Genomic DNA, 21,617 nt, shown 5'->3' on the forward strand with positions numbered 1-21,617 from the left:
TTTGGGATGAAGTTTGTAGATCGATCAAAGAAACGGTTTTGTCTGAAGTCTGGAGTGAGGATGATTGGAAATTAAACTCGGAAGAACAGCGAATAGTCTCTAAATTAAATATTGACTTTACGATGATATATCCCAATACAGATAGGAGAAATAGTTATCGCATGAACAGCCCAAATCACTTTAGATTCCCAGGTGAAAGTCGGATCAGATTGAACTTCGATGGGGCATCGAAGGGTAACCCTGGGCAAGCAGGATGGGGCGGTATCTTTAGAGACAGTAGAGGGATTACACGCTGGACGTATGCAGAATGGGGAGGAGTAATGACGAACAACGAAGCGGAATTATGGGCAGTTTATAATGGTCTTCGAATTGCATTGAGAAATGGATATCGGAACCTTGAAATTGAAGGCGATTCCCAGCTCACGATCGAGATGTTACGGAAATTGAGGGGTGGCAAAAGCTGGGATCATGTGGCGAAGAGTTGGCGGACAGCAGGGATTATACAGGACATAGAAGGGTTGATGAGGACGATTGATTACATAACGATAAATCATGTTTTGAGGCAGGGTAATAGAGCAGCCGATTTCTTAGCCAATTGGGGAAGTGGAGCGCCGAACAGGGTAATGGATGGCAGCTGGTTATCAGTTCAGGAGGAGCCGAGGTGGAACGATTTAAAATCCATATTAAGGCAGGATAATGATGAAGCGATTGCGCATGAAAGGATTGCTTAGCTGCCTCCTCATTATGGATAGGAGGGGAAAAGACAGGGTAATTAATGTTCGCTCAGGGTGTATGAAGACGTGGGTATACAAAATTAAAATCATGGACGGTGAGTATAATCGAACCATGGGAGGAATGATTATCCCAAGAAGGAAAGAGGGTAAGGTTCCGAGGAGGAGAGGTGGAAGCGTCAGACGGTCAGTGTACGTCTCACATCATGTTACAGATAATGCGACGTGTATTAATGAGGACCGGCAGCAACGAATTCTCAAGGAGGAAAGGTGGCCGAGCAGGGTTATATTGTTGTTTGCATACATTAGACTTCAGACAAAGACGAATTCGGGGGAGTATAGCAGTAAAGTGAGGGGGAGAGAAAAGAATTTACTATTTGTAAACGATCGATTGGAGATGAGGACAAATTTGGGAGTGAATAGAAGCAAGGCGAGGGGGAGAGTTACGATTTTGCTGCCAAGCAATATGACAGGGAACACAAAAAGGGAAGAAGGCAGGCGGACGCGAAGCCAGGGGGCGAATTTAGATAAGAAAGGGAAAAGCGTTGTTGAGGAAACATTGCAGAAGATTTACCTTGATGTTTCGGAAGATTCGGAGGAAGAATTCGATATACGAGATTATATTGCAGAGGAGGAGCAGCGCCCGACATCAGGTGGTAAGGTTGGTAAATGGAAGCAGTGCAGTAGGGAAATGGGAGACAGGGGAGATAAGGATGAGAGTTCGGAAGAAGATGAAGAGGAAATGGGGGGTAGGCGCGGAAGAAGCAGAGGAATGAGGGGACGTGGTAAACAGAGGGGTAGAGGGAGGCCTAGAGCATGTGGAGGTCGAGGGAGTAGAGCTCCAAGATTCGAATATGAGGAAGGTTCAGCTAGTGAGGTCAAAGGCAGGAAAAGAGGGAAAAAGGATATGAGGAAAAAATTGCAGGAGGCAGAGGAAGCATATGTACATGAAACAAACCCGAATATCAGAAGAATTATTGACCAAATGGAGGAAGATGCTATGCAGGAACTCTCAGAGCCTGAAATGGAAGATTGGGAGACGTATCTCCCTGACCCGGGGCACACAAGAGGGAGAATGTCCTTATACAAGCAGTCATTACATGTATATTGGGGCATGAAGAGATTATTAGCCAAGGCCATGGAGCAAGTGGCCATGGAAATGGTGGAGCTGGCTCAAGGAATTCCCACCCTCAAAAGGGAGCTGAAGAATATTCAAGTAACTCTTCTTATGCAAGACAGGAAAATGGACAAGTTGCTGCAGCTGTTTAAAGCGAGTGGAATGGAGGTCAAGGTAGAAAATGAGCCCAAGCCGGATACCATGAATCAGTAGAATATGTAGTTGCTGCATGGAGGTTTTTATATACTGCTTTTTGTCTTTAGTCCTTTTGAAATATTAGATGGTAATGCTTCCAGTCAAGATCAGTTTGTTTGTAGTAAGAATAAAAGGTTTTTTTGCATGGTTAGATCGATTGGTCATATACTTTTTCTGGATGGCTGTTAAAAACTTTCGATGGACACCCGGTTTCCCTTCTGGGCGTTTGTAGTAAGAATAAAAGGTTTTTTTGCATGGTTAGATCGATTGGTCATATACTTTTTCTGGATGGCTGTTAAAAACTTTCGATGGACACCCGGTTTCCCTTCTGGGCGGGTGGAGACCTGCCTTTGTCTGTAATATCTCTTTTCAGTAATAGAATACCGCCTCAGTTTACAAAAAAAAAAAAAGATTTGGAGGCTTATGGGTTAAATAATTTATAAATACATAAAAACATGTAAATTTCACATTTAATGTGATTGATGTTAATTTATTATTTATATGATACATTGTCATTATTATTTAATAGGATTATACAAATTATAGTCAATTAAAATGCACATAAAAAGGAAATTAAAGTATGTGAAAAATAAATTAAAACAATTTTTAATATAATTTTTAATTACCGTTTAATTTATTTATTTTTATCAAATTTCAATTAGTTTATGTTCAAAAATGTAATTACAATTAAAAATTTTAATATTTATTATATAGTAATGTCTAAATATTTTAATATTTATTATATAGTAATGTCTATCTAAATGTTTAAAAGCCATCCATTTAAAAATAATGTTTTGATGTTTATTATACAGTAATATCTATATAAACGATTTGGCTCCAATAATTTATAATATTGTTATTATTTTTATAGATAAGTGGACTCAATTTTATTGTAATAAAATAATTTTTTTATTTAACGAATACATTCTCTTTGAATATCCCTTTTTTCGTGAAGAATAAAAGAGTTCGACTTGTCGTGAATAAGAAAAGAGTACAATCCTAATTAGTGGTCTTAAACCAGATAGTGAGGACCGCTCATCCCGGCCCCCAGAAAAAATGATTATGATGTCGAAAATAGGCAACCTGCAACGCTTCAGAAGCAGACCCTTGAAACAAGAATGGCGTCCTACAGGTATCATGCGCAAGAGCTTGTTCAGTTTTGTTACCCAGGTGTTCATTTGTTGCATAATTTTCCTGGTTATATTGAAGTCTGTTTACTGCGACACTGGTTGTTTGAATCAAGAAATTCAATCTCTCTTGAATTTTAAAAACCATCTACATGATTCTGTTGGACGATTGGCTTCATGGAATATTGCTTCAATTAACTGTTGCGAGTGGGATGGCGTGTCTTGCGACGGACGGACCGGTCAAGTGGTTGGTGTGGATGTGCATAATTGCAGTCTGAATGGTGAGTTCCGTCCTGCACTATTCTTTCTTTCTCAATTAAGGGATTTGGAGAGTTTGAATGTCAGCTCCAATAATTTTAAGGGCCAACCTATTCCCCAAGAGCTGGGCCTGTTGAAGAAATTAACATACCTTAACCTCTCTAAAGCGGGATTTTCAGGCACCATTCCGCGGCAGCTGGGAAACCTCTCTAGCTTGACAGTACTCGATCTCTCTTCCTCTGCTTTTACGCTGGAAAGCCCCGACCACTCATGGCTTACAAATCTCACAGCCTTGAAACACCTTTCCCTTGACAGAGTCGACCTCTCAGCGATGTCTTCCGCATGGGGACGGTCAGTAGGTCGCCTTTCTCAGCTCAGGAACCTTTCATTGTCGAACTGTGGCCTGACGGGTGCCATTCCCCCTTCGCTGCAAAACCTTACATCCATAGAAATTCTACATCTTGATAGCAACCCATTTCACAGTGAATTCCCCAGTTGGTTAAGCAATATGACTAGTTTGATTTCCTTGCAGATGTCCAATTCAAGTCTCAACGGATCTCTTCCGTTTGAACTCTCTCAGATGCCTCGCCTAAAAAGAATTTACTTGGACAACAATAGAATATCTGGCAATGTTTCTCAGATTTTTCAGGGCCAGTGGAAGACCCTGACCCTTTTCCATATGCAAAACAATAGTTTGAAGGGATCCTTGCCATCTTCTATAGGAAAACTATCGGCCTTGACTTAGCTAGATCTGAAACACAACAATTTGAAGGGAAAGATTCCATTTTCATTAGGCCTTCTCCGCTCGCTTACTGTACTAGACCTGGGCTACAACCTTTTATCGGGACCAATCCCTATCTCCCTCGGATGGTTGTCCAAACTGACCAATATTAGTCTTTCTCACAACAGTTTGAGCGGACCGATCTCAGAGACACACTTTCACAGTCTGAAGAATCTAAAACATCTTGACCTGTACAAGAACAAATTGTCCTTCAATATCACCTCCAACTGGAACCCACCATTTCAGTTAGATGTGTTGAGATTATCTTATTGTGAAGTAGAGAGCTTTCCTCTTTTCCTCAGGGCTCAAAATTCTATGACGACATTGGCTCTATCTAGGAACGCCCTCAAGGGACAAATTCCTTCATGGTTGTGGAATCTTCCCATGCTTGAGCAAATAGACCTCTCGTACAATCAGTTGGAAGGGCCAATACCATCTCAGTTGTATAACTCGTCGACTTCATTGAAGGAGGTGGCGCTACGAGGTAATCAGTTGAATGGCAGCCTTCGCCATCTATCAAGTTCGGTGGCTGCCTTTCCTTGGGAACTTGATCTGTCAATTAATAACATTACTGGTTCAGTCCCCCAAGAATTCTGCACGATGTTGCATGCTTCAAATTTCTTATCTTTAGCCTCAAATAAACTAGAGGGTCAAATTCCTTCTTGCATTTGTGAGCAATCAGAGCATCTAGAGGCTCTGGATATTTCGGACAACATGTTATCTGGCAACCTGCCCTCCCATTTAGGTGACTGCTCTTTTCTCAAGGTATTGAATCTAGCAGGTAATAAATTCCATGGACCGATACCGATGGAACTGGAAAAATTGAAGAAACTTCAGGTACTGCACATCAATAGTAACAATTTAAGTGGAAATATTCCCGAGTCTCTGCAAAATTGTAAAAAATTAGAAATTTTGGATTTGAGCAGAAACAGGCTCTCAGGCAAAGTGCCCGAATGGATTGTGGATCTTTCTGAACTCCGCATACTTGTTCTCAGATCAAACAATTTGGAAGGTAGAATACCCATCCAAATCGGATACCTTCAGCAGCTCCAAATTCTTGATCTAGGAATGAACCGTCTGTCAGGTACGATACCGCCACATCTTTCAAACATATCAGTAATGATCGACAAAAATTTCCCCAAGTACAGACCCGCTAAGCCTGAGCTGAGGTATGGACAGTACTATAAAGATGTAGTTAACGTGACTGACAAGGGTCAGGAAATGGCGTATGAATTCTTCCTCACGGCTGTCACTTCTCTGGATCTTTCGGCAAACATCCTTTCTGGTGACATTCCCGTCGAAATTGGAGATCTGCGGGGTCTGCAGACTTTGAATCTGTCCCATAATCATCTTATGGGAAACATTCCAGAAGAAATTGGGACAATGGTAAATTTAGAAAGTTTAGATATGTCATGCAACCAGTTAGAGGGAAGAATACCTGCTACACTTGCAAAGCTTAGCTTCCTTGGCGCTTTTAACCTATCAAATAACAACCTATCAGGAAGGATTCCATATGTAGGACAATTGGACACATTTGGGGTACCCTCGTTCTCTGGTAACCCGGAGCTGTGCGGTTCTCCGCTTCAGAGAAACTGCAGCGATCAAGCATCAGGTGAGCCTGACCATAGTCATGAGCAGACACTTGTTCGTTGGTGGGAATCATGGGAAGCTGGAATGGGTTTTGGAATCGCAATTGGGTTTGGCAGTGTGATCGGTGCATTAGCTCTGAGCAGACGATTGGCCATGCAATACTTTCATGTTGCTGACAGGTTTATAAACTGTTTAATGTAAGCGTGCGGCATAGGACAGGAGTTGCTGTTAGCCGTTTTTATCTATATTCTCTATCGTAGATAAGAGTAAAGTTAATTTGATCTTCATTTTATTTATCATATTCCAAAATATTTGGAAATCTGCAATCAATTTAAATTTAACAGTTGCAAAGCAGTCCTTGCACATAAGTGCATTTATTTAGTTCATGTAAATATATTTCGAAATCTGCCATCAATGTAAATTCAGCGGTTGCAGAGTAGTTTTTGTAAATAAAATTCGAGTGCTCTTATTTAGTTTTTAAAGTTTCAAACGACTAGGAACGTTCTTGTAAATGGATAGATTTCTTGGTTCATTGCTAAATGTTGGGTTGTAAATTTGTTAAAAATTATCCATTGTCATATCTAAATAACCATAAAGTTGTGATTGTTTTGAAGAACTGATCGGCAGTTATAGTCAGTTGCGAAGATTAAAACAGTTATTTAGCTAAATTGTACAAGCTGGCTTTCTGCGTTTGTTGCGAAGATTAAAACAGTTATCTAGCTAAATTGTACAAGCTGGCTTTCTGCATTTGTTGCGAAGATTAAAACAGTTATTTAGCTAAATCATACGAAGATTAAAGCAATTTTCTTATGGCAACCTTTTCTGTTTCGTTTTTCTAGAAAATAAAATTTAGATCTAATCTCTGGCTTCAACGTTGATGGATCCCATGGAGTTCCCCTCTAAGGCTATGCTGCTTAGCATGAGCATAGGAGTCGTGGATTAGTCTCTCTATGTATTTTATTTAAGCAGTTGGAGCTTTCGAATTCAACCATTATTGTTTGATGATCTTTTTCGGCAATGCTATTTCTAAAGTAGTACAGCTTATCTTCGCTTTAATAGCAAGGTGTTGTTTCTGAATTTAATTTATCAAATCTATTATGCAAATGATAGATTTGTTAAAGGAATATATCATTTCAATGTTTTCATAAATAATTTCCATTTATTTGTATGTTCTTCACTTATTACCATCCAGAAATATTTTTATCTTCGCTATAATAGCAAGGTGTTGTTTCTGAATTTAATTTATCAAATCTATTATGCAAATGATAGATTGTTAAAGGAATATATCATTTCAATGTTTTCATAAATAATTTCCATTTATTTGTATGTTCTTCACTTATTACCATCCGGAAATATTTTTATTGATGTTTATGGTTTTTAGTCTTTGTTTGAATCATATTTAGGTTTGGGTGGAAGTGGTGTTGGATAGTGGCAGCTGGCATGTTAGCAACATGCCATATGTCATAGTTTTGTATCTTGTCTGAACAAATTGAAGATCAGAAGCTACCAACAACAACTTCATTATTATTCACCAATTTTTCAATTCCCCTTTATCGTAAACATTACTGGTATGTTTGAAAGTGTAACGTTTAAGGTTTTTTTTGGAGGTTAGTTAAGTGAGTTGAAGAGAAATCATGCATGGTGGTGATCAAGGAGAGCGAAGAGAGAAAGTACATAAGTATTTTTTTTAAGTTGATTGTAGGATGGTAAAAGAGCAAATAAAGGTAGGTTTTCGAAGGAGTTGAAGTTTGTTTTCTGTTTGGTACATGGAGTGGTAGGTTAATATAGACCTTAATAATTTTATCATTAAAAATATATTATATATATTTGAAAAATATAAATATAAAGATTTCAAAATTTATATTAAAAACAATATTAGATAATGTATTTTGAGATCAACAATTACTTAGTCAAAGGGTTAGTTAGGTCCTTTGGTGACCTAAATCTATAATTTGATTAAAGATGATTTGACATATAATTCCATTTCATCTTGTCAAAGAATTTGATAGAAATGAATAAACATAAGAGATATATGAGAAGACAATGGTTTTCTTTTAGACTAACAAATTTTAGTACTTCAAAAGTTGTACATGCTTCCCAATTGGTTTAAATTTGAAGCTATAATTGTATCCAAAATCTCTTAATTTGTTCGGTCCCTATCCATTACACATGAGACATTTTAAAGTTGTCGTCATGTTCCTTTTGATATTTCATTTCATTGTGCATCATGCTTTGTGTTCATCCTTTGCTCTCACATATTGTGTTCCTTAATCCAATCTCTTCCATTATTAGGCTTTATTATGTAGTTGTGTTCCTCTTTTTCTCCACACCATTGACTTTTTTTTACATTTCAAATTAACCCATCTTGTAATCTTGTTTTAGATATCAATTCTCCATAATAAATTACTCAATCAATCATAACCAATTATGAATTCAAACAAAGTCAACACAAAATCCTTGTCATGTTCCAATTCCTTCTCTATATTTTCAATCCATTAATAAACAAGTGCCATCATCACATTTCAAGTAATTTGTGTTAGTTTGTGCATGTCTAAAAATATGAGTTGAATGAAATAAGATGCATCAATAAGGAAACTTTTCAAATTTTACTATCCCCACATGTTGATTGATTGGATTGATATTGAGAACTTTGGCATACACATTTCTCTAAAATCAGGTTATCCCCTTCTAACTTAGATATATTGCACTTGCAATAGTTACTATAAAGAATGTAAATGTAAAGGTAAAAGGTAAACAAGGAGCCACTGCCGTGGCGGTAGTCCCTGCCGGGGTCTGCAGGAACTTAGAAGAGGTGCCAACCTTGCAGAAACCATATTTAACTTTGCCTTTGGATGACCAAATGTGATTAATGAAGAGTTTGGTGGGTGCGGCAATCACATTCCATCCAACATAAAACTCAGTTTTGTGCTTTGTGATACGAATATTATATTTCTACGTGCTTTGTGATAGGAATATTATATTTCTACTGTAATATAATTTACTGTCTAAATATTTGTTAAAAATAAAACTTCTAATTTAAAAACAAAAAAATCGAACTTCCTTAAACTATTACATTAATTTATTAAGATATTTAAATTAAAACATTATTTTATCTAATGAATATGCTTATAAAATGTTTAAATTAAAATTTAGCAAACTGTCTAGATGTGAAGATGAGACATTGTTTTCATTTAGTTTTCATTTTCAGTATCTTACCACGTGAGCTCCTCAAAAAATTAATTTCACTTTGTTAGTGTTAATGTATTGTAAATTATTAATTTATAAATTTATATTTTAATAATTTTAAAAAATAAAAATTAATCATTTAAAAAAAATATTAAATTAAAATTATCTTTTAATAAAAATAATGACTATAATTCACCATAAATATTTAAAAATGAAAAATGAAAATATGTATATAGAAGATAATAATATGTATTGCGTTACGCAGATTTCTTTTATTTTTATAATTATTTATTTATTTATTATAAATAAAATATTTTATAAGAATTTATTCATTGATACGAACATAACTTGTTTTCTGTAGCTATCTCCCTCTAATTTGTTTACTTACTCAAGCAACTGAAATCAGTCATAGATTGTAAAAAAATCCTTTGTTCTGAACAAAAGAATAAAGGCTCTTTCTATCTTTTTTGGAAATTAAGTGTTCTAATGCTCAGTGCAAAGATCGCAGCGAACAAAAGTGCGATTGTCACTGTTGCAACTGCAACCGGTCCCAGAAAATCGTGTTTATATCCAAAGTAATTACTCAGAAATTCGTTCACTTGTTGCTTCTCGCCATCTGCCATCACCACTTCATCTGAAATATCGCCAAACTGAGATACCGCCAGTCCGTAGAGCGTCCATGCGAAGGGGCATGCCCAGTAATACCATCTCCACCACAGAGGAATCCGCTGTAACGCCCAAAAACACTCACATTATCAATGAACATTTATTTGACTAATTTTTGTGACGAGCCCAAAGGGAAAAAAAAGAGTAATTACTTTTTTTATGGTAAGAGTTTTGGAAATTTGATAGATAGAAACCACTAAAATGAACTGATTATACTCCTATCCATCATGGAATTTCCAAAATCTGCAATCAAATTAAATTGAACAATACATAGAGAAAATACTCTGTAATTCTCACCGGACGTGGAATTATGAAGCCGCTAAAAATCATCCACACTGCAATACAAGCCGAGGAGAGAACTGAAGCTATGGTTGCATTAGGAGTGACAGCCGCCATTATCATCCCATAGTATGTGGTATAAAGGAACGTGAAGAACATGAAAAACAAATACCAAAAGAATTGGGTTGCTGTCCACTTCATGCCTGTCAATGCATAAACTATCACACCATAGACCAGTGTTTGAATATATATGTATGGCACTTCGATCAAAAGCTGTGTAACATAAATATGGTTGTATTAGTAGAAGGCTTTAAAGCTATGTTTGTATGCTTATTTTTATAATATTACAGTTTGAGCGTTTTAAGAGTATGTAGAGGTAGAATATATATATTTCTACAAATTTAGGTTTTAATAATTAAATTTATTTTAGGTTCGATTTTGTAAATTTATACTTTTGTAATCAAATACTAAATTCAAATAAAAAAATAGAATATATGCACTTATGTAAATTTACACTTTACTAATCAAATGCTACTAGATGGGTTCCTTGTTCATGAACCAAAAAAAAATGTATACGCCAATTTAACAATGATCAAATTAAATTGAATGAGTCTATATTGATAAAACAATACAAAACCAAAAAGTGCATATCTGAGCAATATCATACGGAAGAGCCGAATACGTTCCTGCAAAAAGTACATACCTGAGCAATAGCATACGGAAGAGCCGAATACATTCCTGCTCCCTTTTCTCTATATAAAACTATCCTTTCGACATCGACTACTGGTTGGACAGAAACGGCATTGCTGAAACCCAGGAATATAATAGCTGCGAACATGGATCCCAAAGCATTTAATATATTTTGTTGGTTCTGCCTGTAAACAACATCCAATGACACATAAGAATTGCATCTACCTTGAATATTAGATTGCATCCCAAAGTATTTAGTATACTTGTTGGTTTTGCTCGTAAACAACATCCAATGACACAAAAGAATTGGGTCTAGATTGATTAGATTTTGTGATTGTAGGAGAAAGTAATGTTTACATCTTCCGGTCAATTCTCCAGAAAATAGTGCCAAATATTAGGGCGCAGCAAAAGGTGAATATGAGTCGAACGGTGTTGTACTGAGGATTTCTCCAATACGACGAGTTTTGCTTCCACAAACAAGCCATGATTTGAACTGCAAAGGATTGACCAAATTGCCTTTCAAAACACAAATCCTTTGAGTCTTGGACTGGTTCGCTGAGTTCCTGAATGAGAACTTTATTATGCCTGTGGAAAAACCCACATTATGCATTATGTTTTCAGTAGCATTGAATAAATCCACATTCATAAAACACAAAATGCTGGCATTATAGCTAATGGAGATATGAATTGTAAGTCCAAAACATAATCAAATTGGGATAAATAAACATGGAAACTTATATGCATGCAAAACGATAGCCTATCCATGATTTGTATGGGAAATGGGAATATAAAAACAATTTAAAGGCTCTGGGAGATGGGAATATATTTAAAAAAATGCGGGCCGCTGGCTGAACCCTGCTATTCCTCCTACATAACTGGCCGTAACACCTCTACAGGGAGAACCGACTGCGCCATCGTCGTGTTAACTAAAGACACAGATCAGTGTAGCGAACCATATTGAACTGTCAAATCATAATGTAAAGCAGTGGAATGGATAGGTTCTTTGCTTCGCTACACTCCTATCAAACTGTAAATCAAAGCAGTAGATTAGAAGCAAATGGGTGGTGAAGCAGGTATGTTAAAGACCAGTGGTGAAGTTGATTAGAGACAAGTGTTGTGCCAGGCTCCATGGCGTGTCAAAGAGCTATCATGCACATGGCAGAAGGCTAACATGCAAGAGTTTTTCTCTGCTGTGGGGCACGATTTAACATGAAATTTGTGTAATACACATGACATCAAAGTTTAGTCAGAGGAATTTACAAGTTCAGTTTCCGGGATGGGTTGATAGGACAGGATGGCCTTACATGGGACCATGTTATACTTGGGATTACTAGTTCTATTAGGCATGAGAAGGAACAATCCAGGTTCACCTTAGTTCAATTAGGCCTAGGAAAAAGAGATTGTGCTAGCTATGTCATGACATCTGCATATACTACACTTGTATGAGTCCCATATACTACACTTGTATGAGTGACATGATACAGGTAAAGAAACGAGCATAATACAAGTAAGCAAAAGTAATTCTACTCAAAGCATTTTTGAAATGTTAATATACAATGTAATTTTAATTTAAAAATAAATAAATAAAAACATTTTCAATTAAAATTTTAATATCTAATATACATTTTGAATTTCAACTCCCACTATGCATTTAAATAATTCAAACAGATTAACTTTAATTTATTAATTTCTTTTGTATTTTCTTGAAAAAGATTCAAATCCATTTAAATAATTCAAACAAATTAACTTTAATTTATTAACTCCTTTTGTATTTTCTGGAAAAAATTTCAAATCCATTTAAATGATTCACACATTAAATTCAACATTGATTCTTAAACTTACTGGCCTACTCTCTCCTCTGGCATGTGACATGGCAATGGCCGATGCACATTTGCTTAACTTAAGAAAATAAAAAATAGAATTATTATGCATTGCTGGCCTTCTTTGACATACACATGTCGGGCTGCGGGCATGACGCGGCTTACGTTTCCAGAAAACATCTTAGAAATGGCGTATCGATAAGTATATTCCAGGTTGGCAAGACACCGAAGAAACTGCATTTAAAGAATTTAGACGACTGAAAAGGTAACTTAAACTTCACTAAAGAACAATAATTATTAATGATCTCTGAAAGAGTCGAACCCTAGACCGGACGTCAGGTGCTATACATTGCTCCTCGTCTCACCCCACACCCAGCAGCCTCCCACACCATCTAGGCAGCAACACTCTTTTCAGCAATACACTGCTTATAAGACACAATCCTGACATTAGAAATGTTTGGCGGACAAAATACGATTGGAATCAACTTGCCAAATAAGGACAACAATACTTTTTGCCATAGTTACCAAGTTCGAATTCGAATTCGATTCGATACGATAAAAATTCGAATGAAAAAAATTCAATTCGCAAAAAATTCGATAATAGACATCATAAAAACATTTTTTTTCTTAATTTTTTCTCAATTTATTTTGAATTATGAATATTTTTTTATTAATTTTAAATAATATAACAATGTTAGAAATAAAATTACTATTCATCTTTTCTCTCCAAAACATCAATCTTTCCATAAATAAAAACTAATTAAATTAAGTTACTTCACACATTTAGGTTTCCATGATTGAAAAAACACAAATTTTCTAATAATAATTTTACCTTCTATTTTGTTCTGCCTTTTTAACTTTTTATTTTCCTTCTTTATATATGCCATCTAAACTCTTTATTTAGATTCATAGAATCTTGTAACAATGAAAAATAAGCTACTTTCACTTATGTTCTGTTATTGAAAAAACTGATTTTTTCTAATTTCACTGATATTTTCAATTTTTACTTTCTTGGTCATTTTTTTCCTTTCCCTATATTCCATCCCGCTTCTATCTCTCTTTTCAAAGTAATGGCCTCCTCCCATCTCACTCTGCTTCCCTCATTTGGTCCGTTAAGTGTTGGGAGGAAAACATTGCGACTGAAACCCTCTCAATTGGTAATGCTTTGGGGTTTGAATTTGGATTATTTACATCGATTTATTTATTTATGGTTATACTCCTAGTACAGAATTACAGAAATTATGACCATTTTTGTATCCAAATATACAAGTAATAGTTGGATTGACTTTGAAATGGGTGACTGTTTACTAACCTAACTCCTTGTCATTTTCAGATTTTCCATATATGGTAAGAAGGCATCCTGCGCACAGAATTAACAAACTGCATTAACCCCGCGATTAACCTTTAACACAACGAATCGGATTGAATTTCTGCGAACTGTTTGGCGGACGAACAGAATCGGCGAATTTCCGTACTGTTTGCCCGAATTCGGGCGAACTTGGTAACTATGCTTTTTGCCATCGTATCAAATTTATTTTAGCATCTATTGATGCCTATTCTAAGATTAACATACGCGAAATATTGGCCCCTCAAAACATACAACATCTAAAAGCAAACACAATTTTTACAACACAAATGCATCCGCATGAACAAAGTCCAGTTTCTGTATTAAACATTGTTGGGTTCCTTGCTGTGCCATTTCAGGGATGCTCGGATAACGTATTTGTGAAATGCAGCAGCTACCGTAGCTCCAATAAGAGGACCAACCCAGAAGATCCACTGCAATGTAAGAATCAAAATTTAATTCCATAAAATCTGCAATACTGATAAATAGAAAACAACAGAAAGGAGACTATTATCCTCTTCTTACATGGTCGTCCCAGGATTTCTTATGGCCATAAATCACGGCTGCTCCAAAGCTTCTGGCAGGATTGATGCCCGTTCCAGTGACGGGAATGGTTGCCAAGTGTACCATGAATACAGCAAAACCAATTGAAACCGGAGCCAAAGCCTGCGCCAATCAGTATATTAGCATCTATTAATAGATTAAATAATCAGTGTATTATACATAATAATAAAATTGCTTACTGCATACACGTTCAAGAAATGGACAATGATAACGTACAGGCAAGGTTCACATGGAAATTCCTCACCAGAAATCGTTCACATGGAATTCCTCACCAGAAATCGTCGAGGGCGAGGTGCACATCCCATTTCCAAAAGAAATAGTCCGACTGGAAATTTCACTTCCAAGGAGAACATTACGATCTCTCTCATTTATAAGACGGAATCTTAGGAAGGGCAGAGCACGACATGCAACACCAAAAGTCACGTCGTTGCCAGACAAATACAACGCTAAACACAGAAACACGTCAAACAATTTTACAACAAATTGTAATACTGGACACGCATCAAACTATTTTACAACAAACTGTAACAAACTATTAGAATATTTTTTGGCAACCGCCATGGAGGAGGCTGAACTAAAAACAGATAATGAAACCTTTGACATTCCAACTCTAGCAATTGCGAGAAAACTCAGAACACAGTCTTGGCCTCATGGTCGAAACCCTGGTACAGAACCTAGAGATTATATGTCATATTATCGAAGGACCTCGCTTATAAAAGAAACCAGTTCCAAAAAAAGGGCGCGGCCTACCTGAGAACAATGACTCATAATGAGAAATCAACTTGCTCGCCTACAGATAGCACCAGAGCTGCCGCATGCAGAAAGCCCACTAGAGCTTCCGCATGCAGATAGCCATGTGGCAGTAAATTCTCTCTGAAGTTTGTGTCAGTGAATTATATGTAGTTTGGATATAAAAATCTTTAGTGAATTATATTTAGTTTGGATATAAAAATCTTTTGCACCAGAATATTTAGTTTGGATATAAAAATCTTTTGCACGAGAAAACCTTGGATAGCAGAAAAGTTGAATATCTTTTGCACCTGAAAACTTTGGATATCAGAAAAGTTTGCCGCAAGGACACGCAGAAGAGGTACCAAAAACTTAGGATATCTTACTTTTACCCGTCTTGAAACCTGCGAAGCCCGCAATAAGACCCTCAACTTTGTTGGCCAATCAGCAATTACATAATAAATTTTATATTATTTTTTAATATGAAAACTTTGGTTAAAATTGTGATGTATAGCAATATTTTTTGGTCAAACAAGAGATTAATAGGCAGTCAACGCACGATCGATTGCTAAGAGTCCCAGGCAGGGACTAATAATGCATTCACGTCATAATTTTCTTTTTTAATGTTTGTTTCCACTAATGGTTTTTTCCACCCATGTCATCAGATCTTTAATTATTGTTTGCCATTTAGAAGCTTCTTTCCTCTCTGATAATATGACAATGATGGGGAAACTATGAGGAAACTATCCATTTCAATTTTTATCTTTCAACTCAAATTTAAAGATAGAAAAATATAGGTTTTAATAATAATAGAGTGAAAAACTCTTATTTTTTGTTATCTAAACTTTAAGATAATTTTGCTTCTTTTGTGTGTAGGAGAAGATGAATTTGTGATTTTTTTTTTAAAGACATATATAGCTCTCTCTAACATGGCTTAATAGATATTTAAAGTGCAATTACCATTTTAGATAATTCAATTGTTTTGGTTTTCTATTCTTAAGAAAAAAAAACATGACCATGTGGCAAGGATGCTTCTAGGCTTGTAATGCCAAGCGTTCTAGTGTCCAAATAACCTAGAAAATTGATAATTAAATGTTATTTGAAATGGGACCTATTGTTTAAATAAGAATTACTAAAGAAGAGGGGTTGGTTCTCTAACCTTGGAACAACATCGACACACCTCCTGTTACAGTTTTTTGTCTCTCAAGTAAGGTTGCGGTGGACCTTCCGCTTCTCCCAACAACGTGACCTCGGTCAAGGGCTGAACCTAGCATGGAGGGGGCGGGTAAATCATCAATCCCCCTCTCCCTTAAGACCAATAGAACCTCGCACCGCGCCGTGTCACTCCCGGGTCACTCTGCTGCTCCTAGGCGCCCGCTGTCATCCTCTAGCTCCGCTCTTGGTAGAACTCATCCATCTGCCGCCCATACCTCCACTGTTCATCTTGAAGATGACCCTGGGTTGGATTGCCCTCCTCTTTCCTCGGCTATGCTGAATCTTTTGGGCTCCTGCTTACTGGCATATCCATCTTTCAACGTGCCACTCCCACAACTACCTCTCATCTCTGCCCCTCTTGGTTTCGCTCCCATCCCTGGTTCATGACCAGAAAACCCTAACCTTAACCCTTACCCCCCTGGTAGCTCATCCATCCCTACTATCCCTAACCCTAACCCTAACACTCCTATACACTCTGGCTGCTTTAGCTCCCCCATTCCCACCCCTAAATCCACCCCCTCCACTCCGTAGACAGTTAACCAAGGGATCCGTGGACTACTAAAGGATTTCCTAATGGCCAGGCGCTCAGACAAGAAAAAAAGGGCAGGTGCCTTAGGGTTGGTGATAAAGACATTAAGCTAGCCTTGGGAGAGGACCTATCGATGGGAGAAGTGGACAACACAACCAAGAAGGTTCTGGTCGGGCGCGTCCGAGGGAGGAATTACTCTGTTGAACGGCTGAAGCTTTGGACTGAGGAAATCTGGGGCTCCCTCCTCAAATATCTCCCCATCATCCATGTACTAGCAAGGCGCTAGTTCGCCCATTGTTTCCACCAGGAGGAATACACGAACTGGATCCTCTCCATATTTTGGTATATCGAGTTAGTGCCAGTTTTGTTGAAGCGTTGGGACCCCTTGTTTGATCTAGAGTGCGAACAGCTTGGAGCTGGTCCAATATGGGTTCCACTGCTGGGCCTTCCTCTACAATACTGGACTCCCTCGATCTCCAAGAGAATTGGGGATGCCCTGGGAACCTACTTGGATCATGATCAATCCTTTGAAATATTTGGGATCATGACCATGGCCCGAATTCCGGTGCATCTGTGTACCAGAGCTAGACTTGAGGAGAAGATTACACTGCTCTGGAGACATTACACTCGCAGGCAAAACCTGGACTACGAGGGGGTACCTTTCTGATGTCGCCACTATCATAAATTTGGACACCTTTACAAGGACTGCCCCCTTCTCTCGAAAACAGTCTCGGCTATAATGGGTCCGTCGCAAAGGCATTCAGAAGAGCCGATGGTTGATGTGCATCACCCAAGTCTAGATCTCACTAAGGATGATGCTGGGAACACTGTCCAAACTTCCAGTGCCTCCCAGATGTCGCCTCCATCTCCTCCCAAGACCAGATCCAGATCTGCGGTGAAAGCAGCTCCGTCTTCGGGTACTGTCTCTACACCCTTCTCCTCTGTCTTTCAATTTGATCATTTATCTGTCCTTATGGCATCACTTCCTTCTTCCACCGACTTCATTTCGGACCCTATTAAGTGCTCCTTGAATCAACCCTAGACTATTTACTCCACTACCCCTCCATTGATTACGGGCTTGGCGAACCACCCTTCACCTAAAAAATCGCCTAAGGGCCTACATGCCTATAACCTTGGGTCTCGCAGACCTTCCACACCTAAGTCCCTGGGACTGGGTATCATTCATGCCCCCTCCGACCATAAGCCGACACAAGGGCGGCCCTTCAAACTCGCCAAAGCTATCAAAATTGTCAGGGTCAACGTTGCCTAGGGCCGTCAAAACACTATTGAATGGGTGCTTAGAGCAGCAGACTCCCCCTCCGTGGTTTCCCGATGAAATGGCTCTCCTTCAACTGTAGAGGCTTGGTTAGCCCTTAAAAGAAACTGGCACTCAAGAGACTCATATCATGCGAACCCTATGATATTATTTTCCTACAAGAAACTCTGGGGTCCTTAGAACGAACTGTAAAAATTCTTTTGAGTATTCTACCTAGATGGCATTTTCAAGCCATGGATGCAGCTGGCAGATTTGGGGGTCTTACCCTCGGGATAAATCCTTAGACCATCAAAGTGATTGCATCTTGGGGTGGTCTCGGATTTCTTGGTATGGGTCTCTTCACCACAGCACTGAGCAAACAGATCCGTATCATTAATATATATGCTCCCTATCAACATAGACTGGATTTCTGGAATCATCTTTTGGATGGGCCTCTGACCAACCCTTCCAATATTTTGGGAGGTAACCTTAATTTCTCCATAGGCAACGAAGAATCATGGGGTCACCACTCTCAACTCGATCCTCTCTCGGATCAGCTGAGCTCCATATTTGACCGAAAGGTCTCATTGACGTCCCTATGAATAAAAAGAGGCCAACCTAGCATAATAGAAGAACTGGAGAGGCCGCCTTAGGAAGAAGACTGGATCGTTTCCTGATCCATGAAGAGCTATTGATGACATTAAACAGCTATAGGAAATGGGTGGGCTCGGGTGGCATATCAGATCACTCACCTATTTACCTGGAAATAGCGGTTGCCTCAGCCAAAACTCGGGGCCCATATAAGTTCAACTTGTCCTCGCTCTTGGATCCTAACTATCACAAGATGGTCAAGGATTTCTGGAATTCACACCCCCTCCCTGCCGAGCGATGGAAGGCCGTGGGGTTCTACAATAACCTATACAAACTTAAACGAATTTCAATTGAATGGGCCAAGCAGAAGAATGTCAAGGAGGATCGGGCCATCTCTGAGTTAGAATCTTTGATTGCCAATCTCATGGACAAAAAGGGCAGGGGTTATCACTCCATAGATACCCAATTGTAGCTAGTGGAGATTGAAGCTCAAAGAGATAAGATTCTTCTGGCTTGGAAGGAGTCTTGGAGACTCAGAAGCAGGGCCATATGGCTTCAAGTAGGGGACGACAACACAAAATTCTTCCATAAATTTGCAAATGGAAGAAAGGCCAGCAACATGATCTGGCAGCTCCCATCGGAGGATGGTGGGCTGGCCATCTTTCATGCTCATCTCTCTAACTTGGGTATCCCGCACTTCAAATAGTTGTACAAATCCCCTCCTGGAGCTACGCTACTTGATATCATCCATCTAGCTGAGCATTTCCCTCGATTCGTCGAGCCTGATATCTTGGACAACCTCACTAAACCTGTGAGTTTGGGGGAGTTGGAAAGCACCCTCAAATGGTTCAAAAGAGACAGGAGCCCGAGTCCAGACAGCTGGCCAGTGGAATTTTACCTTACCTTTTTCAACACTCTTGGACATGACCTTCTTGCTGTGGTTGAAGAATGCCGAGTCCAGGGCTGATTACATGGTCCCATCAACTCCACATTCATTGCCCTTATCCACAAATCGGACTCCCCCTCATCTTTTAATGACTTCAGGCCTATATCCCTCTACAATTGTCTCTACAAGATCATCACCAAGATCATAGCCAACCACATTAAACCCATCCTATCGGAGCATATCTCCCCGGAGCAGTTTGCCTTCCTACAAAACCAGAAATTCATGAGGCCATTGGCACTACACAAGAAGCTCTACACTCCATCAAGATGAAAAATCTTAAAGGATTGATGCTCAAAATCGACCTCTCCAAGGCATTTGATAAGGTTAGTTGGCTATATATCAAAATGATACTCATCCACTTGGGCTTCCCTCCAACCTTCATCCGATGGATCATGTGCTGCATTAATTCAGTCTCCTTTGCCATCCTTATCAACGGCTCTGCCACCCACTCCTTCTGGGCTGAGAGGGGACTCAGACAAGGTTGCCCTCTTTCCCCCCTCCTTTTCCTCCTGGTTATGGAAGGAATCAGCAGAAGGATCGTCGTAGAGAAGGATGCTAGGAACATCAAAGGACTAAAAATCATAGACCAATGCTCTCTGACCCATCTACTATTTGTAGACGACATCCTCATATTCTTGGATGGAGGGATTCATGACATCACCACCTTCTCAGGGACTCTGAGCCTCTTTAGCTCTGCCATTGGGACGGATTGCAACCAGATCAAATCTACCATATCCTTTTCTAAATGTTCTCAACAAGAAATCAATCTCACACTGAGAAATTTCCCATTCCAAAATTTGGCCATTAAGGATGGGATGAAGTATCTAGGCTTCAGGATAAAACCAAATGGATACAAGATAGTGGACTGGATCTGGTTAATCACTAAGATCGAAAGAAGACTCAATCTATTGAGCCATCGGCTACTGTCCAGAGCTGGTCAGTTGGTACTCATTAAATCGGTCCTTGAAGTAACACTAATATACTGGATGTCCCTGGCCTAGATCCTGCAAGGAATCATCCATAGGATTCAGAGAATCTGCTGCAATTTCTTATGGAAAGGAAACAAAGAGGGTAGGCTATTTTCTTGGGTAAAATGGAGCAGCATTGCCCTGCCAAAAAAGTGGGGTGGGTGGGGTCTAAAACATCTATCTGCCTTTGCCCAAGCGCTTGCCGCAAAGCTGGGATGGATGCTCCTGAAGCATAGGAGCTTGTAACCCGATGTGATCTTCTACAAATATATCTGGCTGACTCCACTATCGGACTAGATTAGACTTCCTATCCGAAATCGAAAGAACATTTCGGTCATCTGGAGAGCTGTTCTGAACACCCTCCACACAATCAGGGAAGGACTCACTTGGTGGATAGGTAATGGCGAGGAGGCCCGCATCGGTGTTGATCCTTGGATTGGATGTGGGAATGCACATCTACTTCCATAAGCCCTTATAGAAATTCTAAATCAGAGAGAAATCTTTTTCTTTGCACAGATTGGGCACTGAAAAAACACATCTGTTTTCAAGCAAGCTTCGTTAATAGGGGAGATTTTAGAAATCCCAGATAGATGGCTCAAGGACTGGGGGACATACTTGCGAGCATTATCCGAATCTCATGTCAGATTAAGGGATGAGCTTGATGAGCTGATTTGGGGGCTGGCACAAAATGGAAATATTCCGCAAAAGCGGGGTACATAATCATACATGCAAGGCACAAACCTCATGTCATAGAAAACTGGTGGAGGGACCTATGGAAACTTCAGAACCCCCTCCCCCCAAAACCAGACTGCTAATGTGGAAGATTATAGCAAACAAAATTCCGACAGGCAACAACCTCAAAAAACGGGCCTTCTCTGGACCAACATGGTGTGTTCTTTGCAAGAATGAGGAGGAATCCACCAATCACCTCTTTCTTACCTGTGCGACAACTCAGAATGTCTGGACACATGTACTCCAAATTCTTAATATAACACATACATGGTCTGGGGGAAACATCTCCACTGCTTGGAAAAA

The 21,617-nt window shown here is 38.8% G+C and overlaps 2 protein-coding genes across 2 annotated transcripts; both read right to left on the reverse strand.

Moving 5' to 3' along the window:
- Window positions 1–9,417: 9,417 nt before the first annotated feature.
- LOC149215298 (pleiotropic drug resistance protein TUR2-like) lies at window positions 9,418–11,279 on the reverse strand. Its single transcript, XM_089391066.1, has 4 exons — window positions 10,978–11,279; window positions 10,634–10,805; window positions 9,949–10,203; window positions 9,418–9,713 (listed from the first exon to the last, which is right to left on the reverse strand). Exons 1-4 carry the CDS (start codon window positions 11,103–11,105, stop codon window positions 9,444–9,446), a joined length of 825 nt encoding a protein of 274 aa, XP_089247192.1. The 5' UTR covers window positions 11,106–11,279; the 3' UTR covers window positions 9,418–9,443.
- A 2,795-nt stretch (window positions 11,280–14,074) lies between these two features.
- LOC149215299 (aquaporin PIP2-5-like) lies at window positions 14,075–14,457 on the reverse strand. The gene is made up of 2 exons (XM_089391067.1): window positions 14,311–14,457; window positions 14,075–14,219 (listed from the first exon to the last, which is right to left on the reverse strand). Exons 1-2 carry the CDS (start codon window positions 14,413–14,415, stop codon window positions 14,109–14,111), a joined length of 216 nt encoding a protein of 71 aa, XP_089247193.1. The 5' UTR covers window positions 14,416–14,457; the 3' UTR covers window positions 14,075–14,108.
- Window positions 14,458–21,617: the final 7,160 nt, after the last annotated feature.

The sequence above is a fragment of the Pinus tabuliformis genome, chromosome 1_1 (assembly GCF_031772625.1).
Source record: "Pinus tabuliformis cultivar Carrire ecotype Pingquan chromosome 1_1, CPIR1, whole genome shotgun sequence".
NCBI lineage: Eukaryota > Viridiplantae > Streptophyta > Pinopsida > Pinales > Pinaceae > Pinus > Pinus tabuliformis.

What these genes read in the sequence shown, in the direction of transcription:
- LOC149215299 (XM_089391067.1), bottom strand. Translation starts at nt 14,415, where the DNA reads ATGGTACACTTGGCAACCATTCCCGTCACTGGAACGGGCATCAATCCT. An exon ending in AGAAATCCTGGGACGACCAT is followed by an intron (nt 14,220 to 14,310) that starts GTAAGAAGAGGA and finishes CTTACATTGCAG; the next exon opens with TGGATCTTCTGGGTTGGTCC.
- LOC149215298 (XM_089391066.1), bottom strand. Translation starts at nt 11,105, where the DNA reads ATGGCTTGTTTGTGGAAGCAAAACTCGTCGTATTGGAGAAATCCTCAG. An exon ending in TTCCGTATGCTATTGCTCAG is followed by an intron (nt 10,204 to 10,633) that starts GTATGTACTTTT and finishes TATGTTACACAG; the next exon opens with CTTTTGATCGAAGTGCCATA. An exon ending in GCTTCATAATTCCACGTCCG is followed by an intron (nt 9,714 to 9,948) that starts GTGAGAATTACA and finishes TGGGCGTTACAG; the next exon opens with CGGATTCCTCTGTGGTGGAG.